At 43.5% G+C, this 24673-nt stretch overlaps 1 protein-coding gene across 1 annotated transcript in view; it reads right to left on the minus strand.

Moving 5' to 3' along the window:
* Nucleotides 1–24673, minus strand: part of LOC115799967 (NLR family CARD domain-containing protein 3-like) — a 52374-nt gene that overhangs the window by 12097 nt on the left and 15604 nt on the right. The window contains exons 2-5 of the mRNA XM_030757271.1: nt 16341–16507; nt 15599–15834; nt 13610–15476; nt 1232–1405 (exon numbers count right to left, since the gene is read on the minus strand). Coding sequence (XP_030613131.1) covers nt 1232–1405; nt 13610–15476; nt 15599–15834; nt 16341–16495 — 2432 coding nt within the window. The 5' untranslated portion in view covers nt 16496–16507. The remainder of the gene's footprint in view (nt 1–1231; nt 1406–13609; nt 15477–15598; nt 15835–16340; nt 16508–24673) is intronic.

The following is a 24673-nucleotide window of genomic DNA, read 5'->3' on the forward strand; positions in this document are numbered from 1 at the left end:
TCTAAAGTCGCTTGCAAATCTCGTGAGTTGCAGGTTGTGGTTTTTTTGGGCTTGTTTTTGAACGTGGAGTTGCTTATTTGGGCTTGACTTTCTTTCCGAGTGAAACTCCTTGATTATCTCTTGGCGCCCCATAGTAAAGCAAAAGACGAGTGATAGGTAGTTTGTCCCTTCCAAGGCCTCATTTCCTGTTTATCGCTCCGCACAACTTGACCAGACGCACACCCAAACAAACACTCATAACAGCCCAGAGTGAGGAGGCAGTGTAAGAATGAGCTCCAAGAAGAGGGGAAAATATGAAAAAAAATATAATGAAGAGTGGGAGAAAGAGAGTGCACTTAAAAAATGGATCCGAGCTCAGACGGGAGACAGTGGCACAAAAAGGGGGTATGCACTATATGCAATGCATAGGGGCGCCTCACAAGAGGGGACGCCAAAATGATTTCTCTAGTCGGCCTTTTCTGTATTTAACAGCTGTGCATATGATATGATCAATAACAGAGGAACATGCAAACTCTACGCAGTGAGAGAGAGTCCTGGGTGGAATTGAACCCAGGCCTTCTGTCAATCTGGCAGTGAGGCAGTAGTGCTAAACACTACGCCACCATGCTGGTGGCGTCACGGTTTTTTCTGCATATGAAGCACAAAAATTCACATAACAATTTTTACCAGAAAAATTAGTTTTTCATCAGGGTTAAATGTTCTCATTTTTCCTGATGTCATTTCTGAAGAAAAATATAATTTTATATTTTATTTAATGTGCTGAGGAAAACGTTGCTGTATTATGACCATTCAAATTTGCTGACTAAAATGATTTTTAATTCTGTTCGGCCCGCGACTCAGACTGTGTCTTCAATTTTGGCCCTTCATATGATTGAGTTTGACACACCTGCTCTACAACCTCATCAGGACTGACTTCATCTTCACTGACTGATGGAGCACAACATGAACCTGTGGAGGCTGAAAAACTGTCCTGTCAAACATCTCCTCGTCACCGCTTCACTTCTGTCAGCCTTTAAATGAACTGCTCAAGTCTGTCACTTCTATTTGGAGCCAAAAGGAAAAAGTGTTGTTCGGTCGTTTGGAAAGACACAACATTTCTGAAAGCACTCAAACTTCTTCACATTTGTCAATCAGACACATCCTGAACATTTAGGAGCCAAAGAAAGTTTCAAACATCAATCAAAGCTCTGAAATATAGAAAAACAACAACAGCTGCAGTCAGTGAACTGACCTCAGAGTCTCCAGTTGACAGTTTGGACTCTGCAGTCCAGCACACAGAAGCTTCACTGATGAATCCTGCAGGTCGTTGTGACTCATGTCCAGCTGTGTCAGATGGGAGGGGTTGGACTTCAGAGCTGAGGCCACAACTTCACAGTGAGTCTCTGAGAGTCCACACAGAGTCAGTCTGTGATTAGAGAAAATATGAAATGTGTTATTGTAAAAGCAGAAATGTGCATTATAAACACAGACTGAATGTATATGAAGACAAAACAGAGTGAGGTCATAATGTGATGAACATCTGCTCTGCACATCTGTGCTTGAGCTCCTCTCAGCTTCCTGTGTTTGACACAATGATTGTCTGCAGCCTCTCTCAGACCTGCACACTTTTAATGAGAAGCTTTGTTTGGCTGCAGATCTGCAGATGAAGGAGGAAAATGGCCTCACACTTGTTGCGTTTCCATTTGTCATGGTCCTGGGCTGTGCCCAGTGTTTTTGTGTTTGTGGTTCGGTTTTGTCAAGTTCTTGTGTCTTAGTCTTGGTGTCCACTTCCTGTTTTATTTTGGTAAAGTCTTGTTTATTGTGCAGTGTATTTAGTTTTGCTTCTTGTCTCGTCAGTGTCATTGTGTTCAGCTGTGTTACCTGCTGTTTCCACTTTCCCTCGTTATCCCCTGGTGTATTTAATTCCTGTGTTTTCGGTATTTGTTGCGTCACTGTTTTTGTTATGTTGGAGTGTTCGTGTGTTGCCTCGCTTGGTTTTGACTTTTGCTCTTCATCTGGCTCCCCTGAGGATTTTTGTATTCTAGTTTTTGTTTTACAATAAACAGCTTTAAGTTTCTCTTTTGCTGCTTTCATCTTTGATTGTTTTTTATCTGAAAGGTGCCTATAAATAAAATGTATTATTATTTATTATTATGTAAGTGCACGGCTCGTGTTGTTAGGCACTTAAATAGAATGCCCCATCTTTTCTCGTGACGATGGCCCACCTGCACTGTCAAGGGCCCAAAACAGTCCACACCTGTGGAGAAGAAGGGGAGCTTAATTAGCTGCAGTCTGACCGGTGGGAGGTCAGCTATTCTTGGCACAGATGGATTAGCCCTCCACCTCTGACAGTCAGGGCAGGAATGCTGATGCCACTTGACTGCTTCGCGACCCTGCAGAATCCAGTATTTGTGAGGTAGCTCTGCCAACAACCGTTCTGCTCCAGGATGGTGCAGGCTCTTGTCGGTATCATGGATGAGGAGCTGGGACACTCTGTGTCGGGGGTCTTGGAACAATGGGTGGATGGCATCTAGGTCCAGCTGGTCACTGCGGTGAAGATGCCCTCCAACACGAATCAGGTTCACTAGCTCATCATACTCTGGGGCGAGACAGCGGAGCCTACTGGTGGCTGGCACTGGCTTGCCAGCCCTCAGTAGGTCCAGTTCCTCAGGGAAACTGTCCTGCTGGGCCCTTCTAAGCACCTCTCTCTCAGCCTCCCTGTAGTCTTCAGCTGACAGACAGACAGGCCTGGTCTGCCGCCGCCCCATACAGGGCTCGAGCTACAGCCTCTGTCAATTCCCCAAAGGAGGAGCACTAATCAGCATCGGGCCCCAGTGAGGTCCGTATTGATGTAGTGAGGCAGTAGACAGTTGGCCTTCGCAGCTCCGCTACATCCTCTGCCTCTCCTACTGCAGCCGCAGGCTGTGCCGGCCAAAGGTTTGTTATCTGTCGCTGGAAGGCTGGCACATGCCTCCACCTGCTGCTACTGGACATCTCTAGCAGCATCTTCCCCCGAGTGATGTCGTCAGCTGGGTTGTTGGCTGAATCCACATACTTCCAGGCCTGGGCATCAGTGAGCTCCTGGATTTCAGCAACTCGGGTGCCGATAAATACCTTGTATCAACAGGAGTCAGACTTGAGCCATGTGAAGAGTTGAGTGGAGTGGAGTCAGTCCATAGAATGATATTGCGGATGGGCCCAGTCAGCTCTCTCTGCAGCAGTGAGGCTAACTGAGCAGCAGTTAGTGCGGCACACAGCTCAACCCTTGGCATTGACAGCTGTTTCTTTGGCGCAACTCTAGACCTTGCTGACAGGAAAGCCACTTCCACATGGCCATCTGGGCTCTCTGCTCGCAATTAAGCTACTGAGCCGTAGGCTTTCTCTGAAGCATCTGCGAAGATGTGCAGGTCTCCATGACAGCGAGGGTTGCCCATTTCTGGGCTGACATAACCACGGGCAGTGAAATCTGGGAGAGATCCTGCAATTCCTCCTCCCATGCCAACCAGGGTTGTAGCACAGCATCAGGTAGGGCGGGGTCATCCCAGTCTCTGTGTTTGTACCGCAACCGTTGCACTAAGACTTTGGCTCATGTCGTGAAAGGAACAATAAAGCCCAGAGGGTCAAACATACGGGCAAGGACTCTATAGATGTTCCACAGGGTAGGTGTGGGGTGATCCACTATCCGGTAATTGTACCCCATGGTGTCTGAGGTACAGAGCCAGCAAAGCCCCAGGGCCAGCTCTTAGGGGTTGGTGTTGGACTCCGTGAGCCTCACCGCTCTCCAATCTGGCTTCCCTTGGGAGGTGACTGATGATCGCAGGCGTGTTGCTGGCCCACTGGTGCAGCTCAAATCCACCCGTTGCTAGCAATGCTGTGAGCTTGTCAACCAGGTGTTGGGCTTCTTCAACAGAGCAGAAGCTCTGCAGACAGTTGTCTACGTAGAATGACCACTCTATGGACATGCGGACATCCTCACCTGGCTGGCTGTGGTTGAACACGTGCTTCTGCAGTGCAAACGTGGCACAACAGGGGCTGCAGGTTGTGCCAAATGGCAGGACTTGCCATACATACATGCTGGGTAGTTCCTCTGTCTTCAGGGTTTGCCACAGGAAGCAGAGCAATGGCTTGTCCTCAGGGAGCAGCCTCACCTGATGAAACATACCTTGGATATCACTGCTGAATGTGACCGTGTGTTCCCTGAAGTGCAGGAGGACGCCTAATACGCTTGCATTCAGAGGGGGGCCTGGCAACAGCAGCTCATTAAGATTGTCCCCCTTGTACACATAGGAGCAGTTGAACATGATCCGGTTCCTCCCGTTATGGGTTACCATATGGTGTGGGATGAACCAGGATTTGACTGCCTCTCCCAGCTCCTCTTCTGGCACCTTCACGCTATAGCCAGCTTTCTCCAGCTTGTCTATCTCAGCGCAATATGCTGCTGCTCTGTCAGGGTCTCTCAGCAGGCGCCTTTCTGTGCTACGGAGACTGGCTAGTACTGCCTCCTTAGGTGCTTTAAGCTGTGGCATGTCCTTCACTCTGAGAAGGGGAGTTTCATAGCGCTGGATACCGTCGACATTGATCCGAACAGTCTTTGTCTCGAGCAGGTGGACAGCGTCATGGTCCTGTCTGGAACGCGTGACTAGCCGCTCATTCCTGTAGGGAAGGACATCTAATTGTAACAGTGTCTCCATACTATGAAGAAGCTCAGCAGTCGGGGGGAGAGTGGAGAGATGCAGACACTGCTGTGTGATGGACTGCTGCTTGATGTGCTTGGTTGTCCCCTGCAGGGTCTAGCCAAGACATTTCTTCACTGCAGCTGGAGCTCCTGGAGGACACAGGCGCACCTGTCTACAGGTGCGATGAGATGAGTGTAGTCAGATCCGATTAGCAGTAGAGGGCACACCCTGTTCAATGCTTGGAGGGGAAGGCTTCGTAAGTGTTTATGCCTTCTCTGAAGTGCTTTCACAGGGTAGGTATGCTCCGCCACTCCCAGTTGGTCCGCTCTGAATGCTCTGTTTATCTTGAAGGACTTTGTCGGCTGATCAACGGGTGAGAGGGAGAAAGACACTGCGGCACCATGTAGCACTCAGAGGTCCTGCTGCACAGTTCGAAGAGCCAGGACTTCGGCTTCGCCTCTCAGTTTGAGCCTTTGTGTTGCCTCCGGGAGGAGTATGGTCCGCTGTGATTCATCGTCAAGGATGGCATATGTCTCAATATTGTGTCCTCTGGCAACAGATTCTCCAAGGCAACCTTGAGCCTGGCACATTCCCTCGGGTCCCCTTTAGTAAATAGAGGGATAGTGGGTTTCGGACTACGGTAGACTACCTCACGCTGCTGGATGCCGAATCCAGTATTTGTGAGGTAGCTCTGCAAACAACCGTTCTGCTCCAGGATGGTGCAGGCTCTTGTCAGTATCATGGATGAGGAGCTGGGACACTCTATGTCGGGGGTCTTGGAACAATGGGTGGATGGCATCTAGGTCCAGCTGGTCACTGCGGTGAAGATGCCCTCCAACACGAATCAGGTTCACTAGCTCATCATACTCTGGGGCGAGACAGCGGAGCCTACTGGTGGCCTCTCTGCTGGTACATGACGCTGGCAGTAGTCGGGGGTTCGTGGCTTTGGTATGGGGGTATGGCTCTGGGTGTGGCCCCTGTTGGTTTGTCTTTAAGTCCCTCAGCAGCTCTGTGAGCTCTGTAATCACATCTGGCACCAGAGGTGACAGTGGGTCATCTGTCACTGGAGGTGGTGGCTGGAGGTGGCATGTAATGGACGTGGCAGGTAAGCTGCCTGCTCTATTTGTGGAGAATGGATAAGAGAGACCATGTGTGGTTGTGGGACTGGTGATGCAGCTCTCTCATCAAGTCGCCGCTGCAGCTGCAGCATCTGCCTTTGCATTCTCTGATTCTCCTCCATCAGTTGGTGAAGAGCATTAAGGACTTCTGGTGCGGCTCCTGAATCATGTTTTGGCCGTGGTGTAATAGGTGTGCTCTGGAAAAGGGGTCTGCCTCATCAGGTACATGCCAATGTTTTGTGCCTGCTCCAAGCTGAACATAATACTCCATCCAGGCTGGTTGCCGCGTCGTGGGGGGGCACCTGCTGCATGATAAGGTGTTTGCTGGTCTTGGGACATCTCTGGCAAATCCTCAGTAACCACAGTAATCTCACTGGGGCCTCCAAACTGTTCTGTGGGACATTCACTAACTGACTGAGTTCAGCTGTAGATGTGGCCACTCAGGGGCATCGATTAGAATGCACAGTCCAGAGCTTTTGTCACTGAAGATTTATTGTGGGATTGATGGAATGATACGATGGGATACAATGTGGATAATATGGGGATGGTGGGGATGGGTGTGTGTGTATGTGTGTGGTTCTGAAAGAAACATAAATATAAAACATAACTAGCCATGGACTGATATGAGTTCCCATCACCACAATACATAAGCTCACACATGCAACTTAGCTTGTAGCATAATTCAGCCTAGTCTTGGTTAGCATAGTGTAGCTTGAATGTGGTTAACAGTTTTAGCCTCCATACATGTAACTGGAACAGATGTAACAAGGCCATCTCTATACATTCCAACAAGCAAAGACACACACAGGAATAATAATAATAGTACTGGCAAATATACAAATATTCACATGACTGGTGATTGCTATCTGGACAGCTAGGTCCGCCATTACACAAGCTACGTTGCACTCGCGGTAAAAATGCAGCCACGATAAGGTGATTATTAACTAATTACAAATGCGAACACTTACTACAGCTACACAGAGAACTTGGACAAATACTCACTTGTTACTGAACACACACAGGGATTAATATCAAGCCAGAAACTACCTAAAAATCACACAGGTCCAAACAATAGCGATCACAATGCTAGTGTTACCGGCACCAGCCCTAGGGGAAGCTGGGCGGTAGCAAGTGGCACACAGCTGTGTTGCCCAAAGGTGAGAATTAATGCAGTGGCTGTGGAAAAGACGGAGAGGAGACGATGATAACAGGCCACCAGCTCATTTAATTCTTGACATCATGAGAAAAACCAAACTCATCTCTTACAATAAACATTAAATAATATAAAGCCAACTCCAATAATTATTAGTAATAAACCAAAACCACAGTAGACAAATAACTTGTTCATAAATTGCAAATAATATGATACATAATGTCCAAATAATGTATATTTCAAACAGGACAGTAATAACTTGTAACAAAATAATGTAAACAAACCATTTGTATTTCCATTTGTACAATAGCTTACTTCCATTTTACTGTAATAGAGCTTAACCCACTCTATGATGCTGCTTCAGACAGCTTTCGTAGTTTTCCCTCACTTCCAGTCTAACACACACCCACACACACCCCCCCAAACACCCCCCCAAGAGCTTATTGGCCCCATGACCGGAAGTATGCCTGATGGCGGGTAACACACTGAAGAGACTTAACATGGCGGTTTGACTAAAATCGGAGAGTAATAATAAACAATATAATCCAAACTGACCTCATCTTATTGAAAGCACTTCTGTAAATCACAACGCTTATACAGTGCTGAACAGCACCTTTTTTTACTACTGTCTCATTTAGCTCTGTGCAATGGTGGACTCGTGATAGAAATGAAGCCGCCTGCCGTACTGGCAAATACAACTTTTTCCCACATTAAAACATACTTAAACATTCCCATCTTATTCAAAACGTTTGTACATAATTCCACACTCATTGAGATAACTTTAGAACAAGGTTTGGATCACTAAAAGAACTTTGATCGCTTATCTGTGGAAAAGACGGAGAGGAGATGATGGTAACAGGCCACCAGCTCATTTAATTCTGACGCTGCGGCTGCGCATCGGCCCTGTAGTCTCCACAGTAATGCAATAGCACCCCTACTGGTGACATACATTTTGTGCCTCTGACTTAAAAAAATACTATTAAAAAAATAAAGGGGGGGTCTCTCTTTTAACACAAAATATGTTTCAATCCGTTACACTAGCACTCTCCAGCCACTCTTCTTCTCCTCCCGACAATGCTACAGCTCACACAATGCTGCACAGCGCAGCGCTCCCTCATCAGCTGGGTTCTGGTGCAATTGAAAAGGCTGATCTAGGGTCAGCTCTTTGTTACAGATAAACAATGAAATACATGGGAAAACGATGAAATAATGAAACAATGAAATAGGAGTGGCAAAGGATAATGACCCAGCATAAAAAGGAGAAAATTACAAAAATGGTCTCAAATCACATTCTTCATTAAGACTGAAGGGGGATAAGGTGTTGAGGGTATGTATCCAATATGCTTCTCTCTTGAGTAAGAAAAATATTGCCGCCACATTGTGATGATTTAATGGCTTCTATGCCACAGTAATGCAAGGAAGATACGTTGTGTATGGCCTGGGTAAAATAGATTACAACCAAGATTTTAGTATCATGATTACGGATGTTTGAGTGATGTTTTGTTATTCTAGTTTTCAACTATTGTGTGGTTTTGCCAACATAGGCCAAACCACACACACATTTAAGCATGTACACTGCCTGGCCAAAAAAAGTCGCCACTAAAAAAAAAGGTCTCACACTAATATTTCGTTGGACCGCCTTTAGCTTTGATTACGGCATGCATTCCCTGCGGCATTGTTTCAATAAGCTTCTGCAATGTCACAAGATTTATTTCCATCCAGTGTTGCATTAATTTTTCACCAAGATCTTGCAGTGATGATGGCAGATTCTGACCACTGCGCAAAGCTTTCTCCAACACATCCCAAAGATTCTCAAATGGGTTGAGGTCTGGACTCTGCGGTGGCCAATCCATGTGTGAATATGATGTCTCATGCTCCCAGAACCACTCTTTCACAATTCGATGAATCCTGGCATTGTCATCTTGGAATATGCCCGTGCCATCAGGGAAGAAAAAATCCATTGATGGAATAACCTGGTCATTCAGTATATTCAGGCAGTCAGCTGACCTCATTCTTTGAGCACATAATGGTGCTGAACCTCGATCTGACCAACTGCAGCAACCCCAGATCACAGCACTGCCCCCACAGGCGTGTACAGTAGGCACTAGGCATGATGGGTGCATCACTTCACCTGCCTCTCTTCTTACCCTGATGCACCATCACTCTGGAACAGGTAAATCTGGACTCATCAGACCACATGACCTTCTTCCATTGCTCCAGAGTCCAATCTTTATGCTCCCTCACAGATTGAAGCCTTTTTTTCCGGTTAGCCTCACTGATTAGTGGTTTTCTTAAGACTACACAGCTGTTCAGTCCCAATCCCTTGAGTTCTCTTCACATTGTGCATGTGGAAACGCTCTTACTTTCACTATTAAACATAGCCCTGAGTGCTACTGTTGTTATTCTTCACCAATCACAATCATTCAGGATTTTTTCCGGCCACATTTCTTCCTCAAAGACGATGGGTCCACACTATCCTTCCAGTTTTTAATAAAGCGTTGGACAATTCTTAACCCAATTTTAGTTTCTGCAATCTCCTTAGATGTTTGCTCTGCTTGATGCATGCCAATGATTTGACCCTTCTCAAACAGACTTTTCCACGACCACGTGATGTGTCTTTTGACATGGCTGTTTAAAAAATGAGAAGCAACTCATTGCACCAGTTGGGGTTAAATAACTTGTTGCCAGCTGAAAGATAATCGACCATGCAGTAATTATCCAATAGGAGGCTAGTACCTATTTCTTGGTTAAATCCAGGTAGTGTATATGACGTTAGTGGTTTGACATATAATGATGCCCTTTATTCTGTAGGGTTTACCTGATCGTGGGTGATGAAAGATTTTGGTTTTGTTTGTGAAATTGCACACTTCAGTGTGGGTAGAGTCGATATAGCAACACGGGCAGAAGTCTTGTGACATAATTTGTGTGCGACTCAAAGTGTGTTAGCTTTTGTCTACACTGCTGTGTTGTGCGATGGTACCCGTGAGCAGCAATTATCTTAGAGACCTCATGATAAGCTTTCTCATTTCTCGTCTCATCTCCCACCAATCACGGAAGCATTTGGTTTGTGTGCCTCCATTTTCTTGCTGTTGGGTTTTAAAAATGGCATGGTATATTCTGGTGAAGGAGTCACTTTCATGACTAGGGATGACACTCTCTGGCCAATCAGTGGCATGCTGTTCTTCAATGTTACATTTTCAGATTGCTTCAGATCGCTTGGAACCCCGGCTGAGAGTGTACTAAAAAAGCACCTGGTACCAGGTACTAATGGGAATGCCTACAAACCGTTCCGAGTCGAGTCAAGTCGCGCTGAATAGGTATTAATGGAAATGCAGCAATTTAGGCTTCCATAATCTCCAAGGTCTGTCAGTCACATCTGATCCAGAGTCAGAGTCAACAGAAACATTTGGACTGTTTCCTGCTTTGAATCTGACTCCAGAACAGTTTGAATGAGTTGAGCTCAGTGAAGAGTTCCAGATGGGAAAGATGATCTCTCTTTGCTACCTGCTGCTGTCAGGTACGCCTGTTCACGGCCACACGCAGGAGAAACCTGCTGACTGTTAGCAACCAGAGCAGGAATCAAACTCATCACTGGACAATGATGATGAAGAACTCAGAGCTGCTGAGAGAAGATCTGATTTCAGGAGAAACTGAAACAAGCATCATGACCCTGTTTGACCTTTAGGTCAAAAACAATGGTTCAAAGCAGCAGCAGGATTTCCAGGCACCAGGACATCCATAGCATCCATATTCCAAATTATTTCTATAATGATGTCAGGGTTGCAGCTCCATCTGGTGGCAGATGGTTGCTTTACATTCAGGACAAACATTTATGGCACTGGGTATCAATTAAAATCTCAACAATTAGGCTATCCGACTTGTATGTCTGCTGCCAAGTAGTGACAATAATGACAATTAGTGGTCTAGTCGCACACACCCCTAATCTCAACATGTCAACATTGTCTTATTATTACTTTTATCTAGTAATGTGAAACCAAACCCAGGTCTTGAGTTTGTGTCCATCACAACACCATCTAATTTTTAATCCTTGTCTGGTCTTAAACTTGTTCACCTTAATGTGTGTAGCTTGCTTTCGAAGATAGATATGGTCAAGATTCAGGTCAAACCAGGTCAACTTTTATTTTTAAAAAGTTATTTTTTACTCTATCCTGCCCTTTTTGGATGTTTATACAAAACACACACTCAGCAAACTTTAACTTTCTGTCAATATCGCGCACCCCTACTTGGGTCTAAATGCGTCAGGTGCAAACCTGCATTTTTATGCTGATGACAGTTATTTACTGTTATGGTCCAACTCTTATATGGACCATAACAGAAATAATAGCAGAAATATATATATATTTCTGCTTTTATTTCTAATTATGTCAGTTTTGGTCCTCCATACTCTTATTCAGACCACTGAATCCCTGCAGCAAGCATTTGTTGCTGTCCAGCATTCATTAATTAACTTAAAATGCATCCTCCATGCAGACCAGACTAAGCTAATGGTACTTTCAAATTCTAGGAAGAAGTAAGAATTAAACCTCTCATGTTCACTTTTGAGGGCCTTAAATTAAAAACTTCTCTCAAAAGTACATCTTTTTTTCCCCCTTCAGTTTCCCTTGTGGGCTCCATACTGTAAAATTTAATGCACTTGAAAATCAATAAATACTACAATAAAACTAAAAAAACAGAATATATAAATTAAATATAAAAATATAAACAAATTACAACAAAAAAAATACATTATTAAACACAAATAACATATATATATATATATATATATATATATATATATATATATATATATATATATATATATATATATATATATATATATATAAATTGAAATGTAATACCAGTTATCATGACAAATAATATATATATATATATATATATATATATATATATATATATATATATATATTATCATGACAAATAATATATATATATATATATATATATATATATATATATATATATATATATATATATATATATATATATATATATATATATATATATATATATATATATAAATAAATCGAAATGTAATACCAGTTATCATGACAAATAATAGAAGAAATAGAACCAAATAAATTTGCTCACGTTAGTGCACTGCCATAACACACTGACAGATCCTGTACATGTGTTCGATATTTATAGTCAATTAATTCCAGTCAGTAACTCAATCCAAGAACATGGACGCTGGTCCATCACAGCCCAGAGTTATACTGGTTATACTAGCAAGGCTGTGGTGTTTGAACTTCAGTTGGTTGAACAGATCGGTCATGTCCCAGTGTTTTAATGTTGTACCAGCCAACAGAAGCCAATCAAATGCTGGAATTTTCCTTCCTGGGTCCTCACTCTTTGCTGTGCTCAGTTTGTTTCAGGTCCAAACGCATTTGTACCTCTAGTTTTTGTTCATTCCCTCACGTCCACTCAGATAGGTTCAGCAATCTCCCTCCAGAAATCTGCTGACATGTGTGAGTCTTTATATTGATCCTGACCCTTATATGATTATTATTCCTTATACTGAGACCATGATTGTTATTCTCTCACTGATAAATTCAGAAACTGTGAGGAAAGTAACCGGAAATGCACGGGAGGAACCGACGGTGCTGAACGGGTCAATCACAATTGCTGCGGCTGCATCGACCAGACGTGTAGTTACGTTTCTCAGGAGGTGAGTGTCAGGTTTTGTCGTAGGATTTGGAGGGGATTTCCCTTGGTGATTAACGGTAATTAACAGATGAGCACCTCACATAAGCCTAATGACAATGTTGATGGCCACTTACATAGCATAATTCAGTCCAAAGAGTTTACTCACAGAGCTTAATGACAAAAAGTAATTTTAATAATCGTTTTTGTCGATTACACTATTTTTGTGATTGTTTGAGCCAAAATTGAAATTTGATAAATTGCACAGCCCTACTGTGAGGCTGAGGCACAGCTACATTTTCCTCATAGGACAGAGGTGTGGTGCTATGACACCACTTCCTGTCACAGTGAAGAGTCACATCAATGTTTTAAAGTTAGTGTTGACAAAGAATGCAAGGAAACAGCTGTGACATCACAGTGCAGTCTCACACCAGTTCACGAAAAAGGTCACGACCTCTAATGTCTGACGTGAATTCAATAACCCAGAGTCTGTGATACTAATTTGTATGACAAGGTGGAGCACTGAGTACGGCTTCTGTCAGTGGAGGCACTTTCTGTAATGTTCCAGTGATTCACGCAGCTCCATCCACTCACTGTGACACTAACTGTAAGGCTCAGACTGAATAAACTAGCTGCTCTCCACCTTTGTAAAAACACAGAAGCTGAGACAGGAAGAGACAGCAGGGAGTTTATTTCCCACTTCCAGCAGGAAGAGAAACATTTTAGCAGCAAGAGAACAACAAGTCACATTTAAAAACGCCCACAGCAACAAATGATTCAACCTGCTGGAATGAATCAGTGAACGTAAGTGGACAAATATCAGCTGGATTTAAAAGTGGCCTCATACGACTCCTTTTACTGAGTGAAAATAACTACTTGGTGTAGCTTTAGCCAGTTAGCATCACTGATTCCTACAGTCTGTAACCAAAACTAATGAGAGTCATTTAGTCCTGTGACTATGTGAAGAACGAAAGTACTAATCTACTCTGATTAATGATGTTCATGAGCACATCTGGACTCACCGAGCCTTTCTGCAGTTCCTCACAGCTGGAATCAGTCTCAGTCGTCCCTCCCATGATGTGTTGTACTTCTGCAGAGCCAACTCATCCAGAACCCCCTCTGACATCTGCAGCATGTAGGCCAGAGCTGAGCAGTGGATGACAGAGAGTTCCTTCTCTGATCTGTTCTCTGACTTCAGGAACTCTTGGATCTCCTGATGTACTGAGAGATCGTTCATCTCCATCAGACAGTGGAAGATGTTGATGCTTCTGTCAGGAGAGATTTCATAACTGTTCCTCTCCTTCAGGTTCTTGATGACTCTCTGGATGGTTTCTGGACTGTTCTCTGTCTGACCCAGCAGACCTCCTAAGAGTCTCTGGTTGGACTCCAGAGAGAGACCATGAAGGAAGCGAACAAAGAGGTCCAGGTGGCCATTTTTACTCTGGAAGGATTGCTCCATGACTCTCTTCAAGAAATCATCCAGAGATGGGAAACCGTGATCATCTCTCCCCAAAACCATTGAGATGTTCTTAATAAAAGACTTTGAGTTTGAGTCATGATGTTTGAACTCATTTAGAAAGTCCCCGAAAAACTCCTCCAGCACCTCCATCCTCCCGCTGGTGAAACAGTGGAACATGTAGACTGCAGCCAGAAACTCCTGAATGCTCAGATGAACAAAGCTGTAGACTGGTTTCTGGAAGATCACACACTCTCTTTTGAAGATCTCTGTACAAACTCCTGAGTACACCGAGGCCTCTGTCACATCCAGACCACACTGCTCCAGGTCTTCTTGGTAGAACATGATGTTTCCTTTCTCCAGGTGTTCAAACGCCAGTCTCCCCAGCTTCAGAAGAACTTCCCTGTCAGCCTCCATCAGCTCCTGTGGACTCGTCTCATGTCCTTCATGGTACTTGTTCTTCTTCCTCTTTGTCTGAACCAGCAGGAAGTGTGAGTACATGTCAGTCAGGGTCTTGGGCAGCTCTCCCCTCTGCTCTGTAGCCAACATGTGCTCCAGAACTGTAGCAGTGATCCAGCAGAAGACTGGGATTCTGCACATGATGTGGAGGCTCCTGGATGTCTTCATGTGGGAGATGATTCTGCTGGACAGCTCTTCATCACTGAACCTCCTCCTGAAGTACTCCTCCTTCTGGGCGTCAGTGAAGCCTCGTACTTCTGTCAGCCTGTCAACACATCTAGGAGGGATCTGATTGGCTGCTGCAGGTCGGGAAGTTATCCAGACGAGAGCCGAGGGAAGCAGCTTCCCCTCGATGAGGTTTGTCAGCAGCTCGCTGACTGATGACTTCTGTGTGACATCAGACACGAGCTTCCTGTTGGTGAAATCCAATGAAAGTCTGCTTTCATCCAGGCCGTCAAAGATGAACAGAAACTTCCAGACAGCGAGCTTCTCTGCTGGGACCTTCTGTAATGTTGGATGGAAAACATGGAGCAGCTCCAGAAGACTGTACTGCTGATCTCTGATCAGGTTGAGCTCCCTGAATGAAAGCAGCATCACCACACTGACATGTTGGTTCTCCAAGCCCTCTGCCCAGTCCAGACTGAACTTCTGCACTGAGAAGGTTTTTCCAACACCAGCGACGCCGTTGGTCAGAACCACTCTGATGGGTCTCTGTTGGTCAGGGAAGGCTTTAAAGATGTCGTGGCACCTGATTGGTCTGTCATGGAGGGCATCCATCTTGGAAGCTGTCTCCAGCTGCCTCACCTCATGTTGGGTATGAACCTCTTCACTCTGTCCCTCTGTGATGTAGAGCTCAGTGTAGATCCTGTTCAAGAGGGTTCCACTTCCTGTTTGATCACTTCCTTCAGTCACACATTCACATCTGCTCCTCAGACTGATCTTATGTTCCTCTAAAACCTCCTGCAGACCAGCATCTGCTGAAAGACACAAAAACACTGAGACTAAAGAGAAAGAAACCTCTGAAATGTGTCAACAACACAACAAGAAGTCCAGTTTTCAGAAATGAGTCCATCAGCAGACAGATGTTCAGTCTTACTTTGTCCACAGCTGCTCTGACTGGCTGTCTGCAGTCCAGCTCTGGTTCTGGATCTTTTTCCACATTGGGGACAGGAGGAGTCTCTTGATGAAGCAGACTGGTCCCAGTATGAGGAGATGCACTGTCTGCAGAACCAGTGTCCACAGCTGGTAGAGACCAGATCCTTCAGGACGTCCTGACACAAAGCACAGCAGGACGGCTGCTCCTCCACACAGACACCGCTCCTCTTCCTCTCTCTGTGAACACATTTCTTTATCACTAAAATCATTTGCTGACTGTTGCTGACAAAGATCCAGATGTGACGACACTGTGCAGAAGCTCTGATGGTCACAGAGAACAGGAAAAGTGGAGCTACTTTTCTGTTTGAATCCAGCATTCAGGCTGGAACCAAAGTGATGCTTCCTTTGATCTCAGCAGCACTAATGAACTGCTTTTCCTGTCTGCCTGTCTGTTTAAACACTCAGTGATATGCCTGCAGTTTGTTAACTCAGTACTTCCTGCAGAGCCTTCACAGTAAAAGCCTTCCATCACAGAGAGCTGATTCTGTCCTTCACTGTGTTACAATCACTGTGTGCAGCTCAGTTTGGGTTAGTTCACTTTGAACTGAGCTTAGAAGGACTAAAAACTGTGGGAGAGCAGCAGACTCACACACAGCTTTCATTTGAAAGCTTTCAGTCATCAGGAAGGTGACCTTTGACATCATCATCATCAGGTCAGTTTTACAGTAGAAACTGTTTCTTACTTTGTGTCTGAGGCTCCAGGTTCATCACTGAAATTTGGATTATTTCCTCTTGACCAGTTACTCTTCATAGACAGACAGGTGGATGCTGCACACTGTGACCTCTGACCTCTGGATCTTGCAACCTCTGCTCTGTCCTCCTCTTCCTCCATCATCATCCTTCAGTCAGGCTGAGACATAAAGCATAAACACTCAGTCAGTGTTAATTTCATTGACGAAATATTTTCCTCATAGTTTTCATCAACGACCCTTTTTTTCATGACAATAATGAGACGATAACTAAATAAAAACTACCTAAATTGATAAAAACGATGACGAAATTAATTGACACTTTTGTCAACGAATGAAAACGAGACGAAAATTCTTGGCGTGGACGGAATCCAATCAGAACTTATTTAATTTTGTGACAGGGCGGGACAAGTTAGGAAAACATCCAATCAAACGCACAGTAGCGCAAATTTGTTCTAAACCCGTAAGACCAAACTAGCCTGTGATTTGTCGTTGCATCTGATAGAATTAAGTTATGTAACCAATGTCAGCAGGGAGAAAGGGAAGAGCCGATGTATGGACACATTTGTCCTTTGATGCCGTGACAAACGAAACGATGTGTAAACCATGTGGGGCGACTATCTCGGGTAAAAACACGACAAATCTTAAACGACATCTGCAAACCAGTCACCCAGATCTCCATGCAAAGGTCAGCATTTTAATGTCATGCAGGGTAAAGTGTTTTTCCCAGTTTGTGTTCAGAGCAAATCTCCACACCGCGGTGGATTAGCCTTTATAATCTTAGTCCTGAACACTGCCCTGTACCTTTCAGAGCGTCCTGCTGTAAAACGCTCGGATTATCTCAGTAAGGTGGTGTTAATGATCAGGTGTGTGGGAAGCAGGTGAAACGCTAATGTTAATATTATTAATAATATTCCATAACTTTTAATAAATGTTTAATTTTGTGTAATTGTGTATAATGACTAATTCAAGGGAACTGAAGAAAAAGCATTTACATTTTACACCCTTTATATTTTAGTCGACTAAATCAACTGTAGATTTAGCTGACTATATTCTTAGGATAATTTCGTTGACTAAAACTAAAACTATTCAGATTACTAAATTATGATAAAACTAAATTATATTTTCGTCAAACGACTATGACTAAAACTAAATCAAAATTTGCTGTCAAAATTAACACTGCACTCAGTGAGGTCACAGTAACAGAAGTAACTGAGTTACAGTCAGCTTTCTCCACTCAGTTGACCTCTGACCTGTCATGGAAAGTAGAAAGCAGGTCACATGATCCACATCAGAGATCCAAGAAAGCTGAGTTCACCTGCTGACTTTCTGATGAAATTTAGAACTTTATGAAAACAAGTTTGTGTGCTGACATCAGTAATCAAATGTTGTCATGAACAGACATCCATGTTTGTGTCCTCAGTTTGAGTGTCATGTGTGGCAGGGAGGGGTGGACCCAAATGCAGGGCGCAAAGTAGAATCAAACTTAAAGGAGACATATCATGCAAAATCCACTGTTTTAGCCCTTAAATACATTTTGTTGTGTAGTTTCAGTGTGTAGCAGTGCAGGAAATTTAAATGCATTCTGTCCCGGTGCTGCGTGGATTTTTTGGGTCATATTTTTGAGGCTGTTCAGTTTTCTCTGCTCATTGTTACGCTTTCTTATCTGTTACGTCACAGTATTTGCTGTGGAACTGCTAAACCAGGTCATGCACTTCCAGATAACCAATCTCATCAATCCTTCATTTTTTTCTCATAGCGATTTTGTAGTCCAGTTTAGTTATGCCGGAGTTGCAGTTAGGTAAGTCAAAATGTTCGGTTGTTGGGTGTATTAACCCACACAATTGCTTACATAACCCCCCCGGCATGAGAGCCTATTCCAAGTGCCTGGTTAAATTTTATATTTCTGGGAAATGGACCTACATCAGAGGGGAAAATCCTCCGCATTTGCTCTAAGCACTTCAAGGACGAGTGTTTCAGCAACCTCCAAAAGTATAAAGAGGGATTTGCCAAAAAACTTCACCTGATTGAGGGCTCAGTTCCTTCTCTCTACAGAAACCATGGACACAGCAAAGCAGTAGGCTCCAAATGACACTAAAATGCTAACAAACTTTATTTTAGACATGAATTTTGTGTGTTGATATGATGTCCTGGCCATTGTTTTGATAGTAGTAGCATTGTGCCTTCTGCTGTTAGTGCTGTGTGCTAGCTTTTAGCTACTTGAGGATAAAACTGTACTGCATGCTTTGAATAACATTATTTGGCTTTGTGTTAGCCATTTTTGTCTTGGGATTCAGTGTCATTTTTGATGCTGGCATTAGCCAGCTCCTTTGTCGAGGCTTTGTGTACTTCATTCATATTGTGAATAAAAAGTTTCTCTGCCGGTACCTAATCGCGTCGCTGCTATCAAACTACAAAAATGGCTGAATGGGTGGAGTGGAACGCTCTGCCATAGACATATATACGTAGACCCCCTGCTGTGGCGTAACTGTGTGTCCGCCATATTGGAGGAGGCAAAGCTGCGCTGTGAACTAATAAAAGTGAATGGACTGAACTTCATAAAGCGCCTTTCTACAATGTTATGTTAATGCGTTCATTCACACATTCAAATATGCACTAATATACACTGGGAAACTGTTAGGCACAAAAAAAATAATTCTGTTTTCAAAATGTTAAAATGGCCAAATACGATCAAAAACAGTTCGTCAGTCTTACCTGTGAAAGGTAATCCCATGTGATCCCGTTTTGACTGTAAAATGGTTCGAACAACTTCATACAGCACAAGAGTGCAGCATCTCTCTCATGTTATGTTGGCCGCTTTTGCCACATCCAATATGGCGGCAACGTTGACATACGAGTCAACGCTCAATGCGGCGTTTAAGTATATATGTCTATGCACGGGGTGGATCAAGATGGCGCTCTAGACTGACGTACTTTGGGAGCTCTGAAAATCAACCGGCGCATTTTCTTATTTCAAAGGGAGCTGTCTGCTACAAGGAGAAGTTCTACTATACACGGTACCATTAATAAGTGTGCAGGCACTGGAGAGTGAGAATGAAGAGTGTAGAAAGAAGAAAACACGAGCCCAGTAAGCTATCCACCGCTAACTCAGCTAACAAGCCAGCTAACTTTGTACGCGGGCAGCTAGCTGGAGGAAAAAGCTCGACTGCTACCAGGATGCATGATTATCTTGGCCCAGAAACTGAGGTAATGGAAACTGCCCATGACACCCTCCAAACCTCCACCATCACTTACCTCACTTATAAACAACAGGTCAGATGTGCTGGAAAAGATGGTCAGTACCAACTCTGTTGTAATTATTGAGGCTAAGGACACAATCAAGGACAATTCTAAACAAATAGAAGGTATTAAGGAATCATTGGAGTTCATCTGCGCAGATTTAAAAGACATGAAAACCAAGGTGGAATTCTGTGAAAAGCATATTATCGACTCCCAGAAAATCTGCAGTGTGCATGAGAGTCGCATTACCCAGCTGGAAGCCTACTCACGTAGGCTTCCAGCTGGGTAGCCTACGTGAGTAGCTTGGTTTTGGTGAGTTTTTCACCAGATGTGTACAGACTTTGTATGCAGAAGGTAAGAGCAGAATTAAACTTCCTTATGGTACTTCTCCTAGGTTTAGCCTCCAAAGAGGGGGTTGACAGGGATGCCCATTATCTGTATATCTGTTTTTGTTAGCAGCTGAGTTTCTAAATGCTCATGTCAGAAACAGTCCTATACAGGGGATCAGTATCGCAGGTCGAACTATTTTCATTAGCCAGCTGGCTGATGATACAGCTTTGTTTTTAAAGGATGTATCACAGGTGTCTCTGGTAATTAGTACTGTTGAAAGCTTCACTTAGGCCTCTGGCCTATCCCTTAATATTAATAAGTGGGAACTGTTGTCAGTGAAAAACTGCTAAGAATAGTAATGTTAGGGATTATTTTTTACTCAGTGAATAAAGGACAAATGTTTAAAGGTAAACTCCAGTAAATTAATTAATAAACAGTGAATCAACCAAATAATAAACAGTTAAATAATACATTAGACAGAGAGCAACAGATCAGAAAGTAATAACTTCTCTGTTTCAGTGCATCTTATCTCGAGGACCGGCCACCGAACGTACAATTAGAACCGCCAACGTCACCATGTTCTGTCATTAATCTGGACAAGCTTTCTCTGTATTGATTAAATTAGAACATCAGGAAGAAGACGTGCCTATGACTAAGAGGAATCTGGGTCATGAAAAAACCAGCTTGACAAAGACTGAATGACGCCCACAGATTGTTTATGCTTAGATAAGAGGCTGTATAAAAATGTTATGGTTAGGCAGGAACACGGCTCAGAGGGAGAGAGTGCACACTCTTACTCTGGGTTCCCACATGCATGTGTGTATTTTTCTGATTTCTTTAATACATTAAATTTTTTACTTTTTTAATTCAAGTGTTTCAGGTGTCTTCCTTCACAAAAACCTGTTTACCTGACAGATGGTGACCCCGACGTGATAAGGACTGATAACAGGTAATGACAGGTGATTTGTGAAGGAGGATGATTGGCAAAAGAGGACGAAGGGAAATATTTTCTCCAGGACTCACCTTGGGACATTAACTCCTCAAAACACTCACAGGGGGCCTCATGAAAAAGGTAAGCAGAAACCTGTTTTTAAATAACTGAATTCTGCAGAATTGGACGTTGAAATTTTTGTGAGTGAGGAGGAGGTAAGAACTTGAGAGAACAAATTTTTGAGAATCTGTTAAACTGTTTAAAGCCTGAAAATATTAAAGTGTCAGAAAAACAAAAAGGGGTTGACATTAAAAAATGAATAAATAGATAATGGGTAAAAGAAACAAAATAAGTGAAGTGATAGGAGTTGAAATGAGTGAAAAAAGGATTGTGAGAGATACTGGAAATGTAAAATTGCCCTATAGCATTAGGCTATTGATCAAATTTATTTATTAAAACCAAGAAGTGTGTGTGGCTGGAAAATTTTCTATTGAATAGAGATAACTCCTAATATCCACAGCATGAAGAATGGTGTGTGAGAATTGGTTTTTATACATAAAAGATGATGAGTAGTGACATGTGTGCAGCAAAGTCTAAAGAGTTTTGTATATTCTAGAGTCGCGCCGTAAGTGGTGGCGTGCTGAAACCATTGCAGACAAAATAGAGCTTATCTATATGTCGGGCCTGACCGGCGGGCATGATGCCAGATTAAAGACTAGTAGCCTGCTGCTCGGCTTCTGACTAGGGTTAGGAGGAGGGAGCATGTTACTCCTATCTTGGCTTCTCTACATTGGCTGCCTGTATGTTTTAGAATTCAGTTTAAGATTCTTTTACTTGTATTTAAATGTTTGCATGTGCTGGCTCCATCCTATCTTTCTGAGCTACTTAATCCACATCGCCCAACTCGCTGCCTCAGATCAGCTGATCAGCTGTTCCTAGAGGTACCGAGGTCAAAATTGAAGCACAGAGGAGATAGAGCTTTTAGTATTGTTGCCCCTAAGTTATGGAATGACCTGCCATTACACATTAGGAGTGCCCCTTCACTGTCAGCTTTTAAAACCCTTCTTAAGACGCATTTTTATTCTTTGGCTTTTAATACACAATGAGATTCTTATTGTCTGTTTTTATTGTTTTTGTTTCTGCTCTTGGTGTTTTCTTATTTTATTGTGCAGCACTTTGTTGCAGTTTCTGTTTTTAAAGTGCTTTAAAAATGAATAAAGTAAAGTAAAGTAAAGTAGTTGCGCCGTAAGTGGTGGCGTGCTGAAACCATTCAAAACACATAATAACGCTTATCTATGTCGGGCTTGACCGGGAGCATGATGCCGGATTAAAGACTTGAGAACAATGACTTGCTTGTTTGATAGACTCATGGTTGTCTTTTAGATAAAATTAAACATGACAAATATTTCAGGCGATCTTTCATAGTATATGTTGGCAGGAAGTAAAAATTGTAACAAAAGTGTTGTATGAATAAAATAGAAACTAAGAAATTGGCATGAAATTGTTAGTAAAAGTTGCAACTAAAAGTGTGAATGAGGAGGCCTCCGTGTGTGTGTGAGTGTGTATCTGTGTGTGTATGGGGGAACAAGTGGGTTGATACTGTAGTGAAAAAAAAAAGGATGAAATCCTCAAAGAAACTGGTAAAACAAAGTTAAGGGTGAATAAAGTCCAGAGGACAAATATCAAGGTCGCAGTAAATGTAAACCAAAAGGGGGATTTATTAGATAAAGCAAAACCTTAAAAAAATTCTTTGTTTAAAATTATGTACCTGGAAAACAAAAGGTCAGGAATCTGGGAAAAACTCTAAAACTGAATCACATAGGAAAAGGAAACTGTTTCTGTTCTTATCTGTCTGTGTGTGTATCTGAGTCAGTGTGTGTGTGTGCCTTGCAGAAAAAAGAATACAACTGGAGTGTGTGTGTCAGTGTGTGTGGCTCAGAGACAGACAGAGAGAGAAAGAGAAAAAGGAAAAATAGTTGTGTGTGCGTCTTTTTGAGCATTGTGGTGTGTATGTGTGTGTGTGTGTGTCACTGTGTGTGTGCGTGTGAATCTAAATTGTGCGTGTGTCAGAGAGACAGCCTGTGTGCGTGTGAGTGAGTGAGAAAAAAATGAGTTATGAGTGCTATAAGTTGTTGTTTTGTTTTGTTTTTCCTTTTTTTTTGTTTGTTTTTTTGTTTTTGGTATGGATGGTAGAGTTAGGGAGTGGGGGTCAAGAGCACTCAGGGATAAGGTTTATCCCTGATACAAATTTAGTATTGCCTACCATTGAAGGATTAAAAAAAAAAAAAAGAGCATTTTCAGTTTTATTTTTTATTCCTTTATCTCTCTTGATTTTTGGATTGTCTAGGACTTGGTTAGTTCTCTTGTTCCCCCGGGGAGCAAAATATTTTATTTCACCCCCATTTCTTTTCTTTTTATTTCTTTTATTTATTTATTTTTGCACACTCTTAACAGAGTGGTTTGATAAATAATCCTGAAAATCTTAGGAAAAATTTGGGGTGGGTGTCATGTCCTGGGCCAGTTGCCCAGCGTTTTGTGTTTGGTTTTCATAGTTTTTGTCCCCAGTATGTTTTGATTCTTGTTCCCTTTGTCCCTGTCTCCCCCTGTATCTATGGTCTTGTGTCTGTTTTGTCAGCTTGTCTGTCCTCTGACCCTCGGTGTTTCTTATGGTGTTTTATTCCTAGTGTTGTGACTAGTCTGCGTCTCTGTCCTGAGTCTGTGTGCCAGTTCCCCGTGTTGAGTCTGCATGTTCCTTGGTTAGTGACTTCCTGTTTTATTTTGACAGTCTGGTTTTCCCTGTGCTTTGTGTTCAGCTTTGCTTCCCCTGTGTAAGTAGTTTCATTTGCCTCACCTGCTGTGCCCTGCTGTTTCCCCTTGCCCTGATTACCCATTGTGTATTTAAGCCCTCAGTTTGTATTTGTTCTTTGTCGCATCGTTGATGTTTCCTTGCCAGTGTGTTCCTGTGTTTTCCCTGCGTCAACCCTCTGTAGGATTTTTGTATTCATTTCCCCCCAACCTTAATAAACTCCTTTTAAGTTATGCCTCTCTCTGGAGTCCTGTGTTTTGGCCCATCTCCGCCCGTCTCATCGCTGGCCGTGACAGAACGACGCAACCACAATGGACCCCGCAGACAAAGAAAAGTACCGCGGCACTCGCCTGGCTCAGGGGGACCCGGCGTCCTTGAGAGGTTCCCGGCGACGCCGCTCACCGCCCCCGCCTAAACCACAGGTCTGCCGCATGGGCGGGCTGTTTTTGGCGCCAGCTGCTCCATCACCTGCCTCTCTTTCGCTCGCCCCTCTTCCCTCTTCCCTCTCACAGACAGAGCAGCAAGGGAGGAGGAGGAATTCCAGGCCACTGCGGGAGGAGTTTTTTCCAGCACTGTGCGGCATAACGCCATGGATTTCCCCGGCATCTGCACCGCCTGCTTCCATGGGGAGGAAGTTTGGCTCTCAGCAGCAGAAACAGCAACCTCAGCCCACCGACACAGTGAGCGAGCCTGTTTTGTTCCCCAAAGTGACTGTTCCTTTTCATGACGTCATGAACTCTGCTGCTTCCTCCCTCTCAGAGGAAAGCAGGAAAATTCTGATCAGAAGAGTGGACAGATTATGCTTGGGCTTGTTATCTGACCCATGTAAGGAGGAACAGGAAGCCATCATCACCAGGCTTCAAGAACTGATTGCCGGTTTCCCTTGGCTGTTGGACTCCTTGCACGGGTTAGTGAAAGACTTTGTAATCACCACCCCTCACCTACAGCCAGCACCACCGACCACTGCTGCAGCCTCTCAGCCACTCCTGTCAGTTCCCTTAGCTCCTTCCCAGTCTTCTC

The sequence above is a fragment of the Archocentrus centrarchus genome, chromosome 20, assembly GCF_007364275.1.
Source record: "Archocentrus centrarchus isolate MPI-CPG fArcCen1 chromosome 20, fArcCen1, whole genome shotgun sequence".
Lineage (NCBI taxonomy): Eukaryota > Metazoa > Chordata > Actinopteri > Cichliformes > Cichlidae > Archocentrus > Archocentrus centrarchus.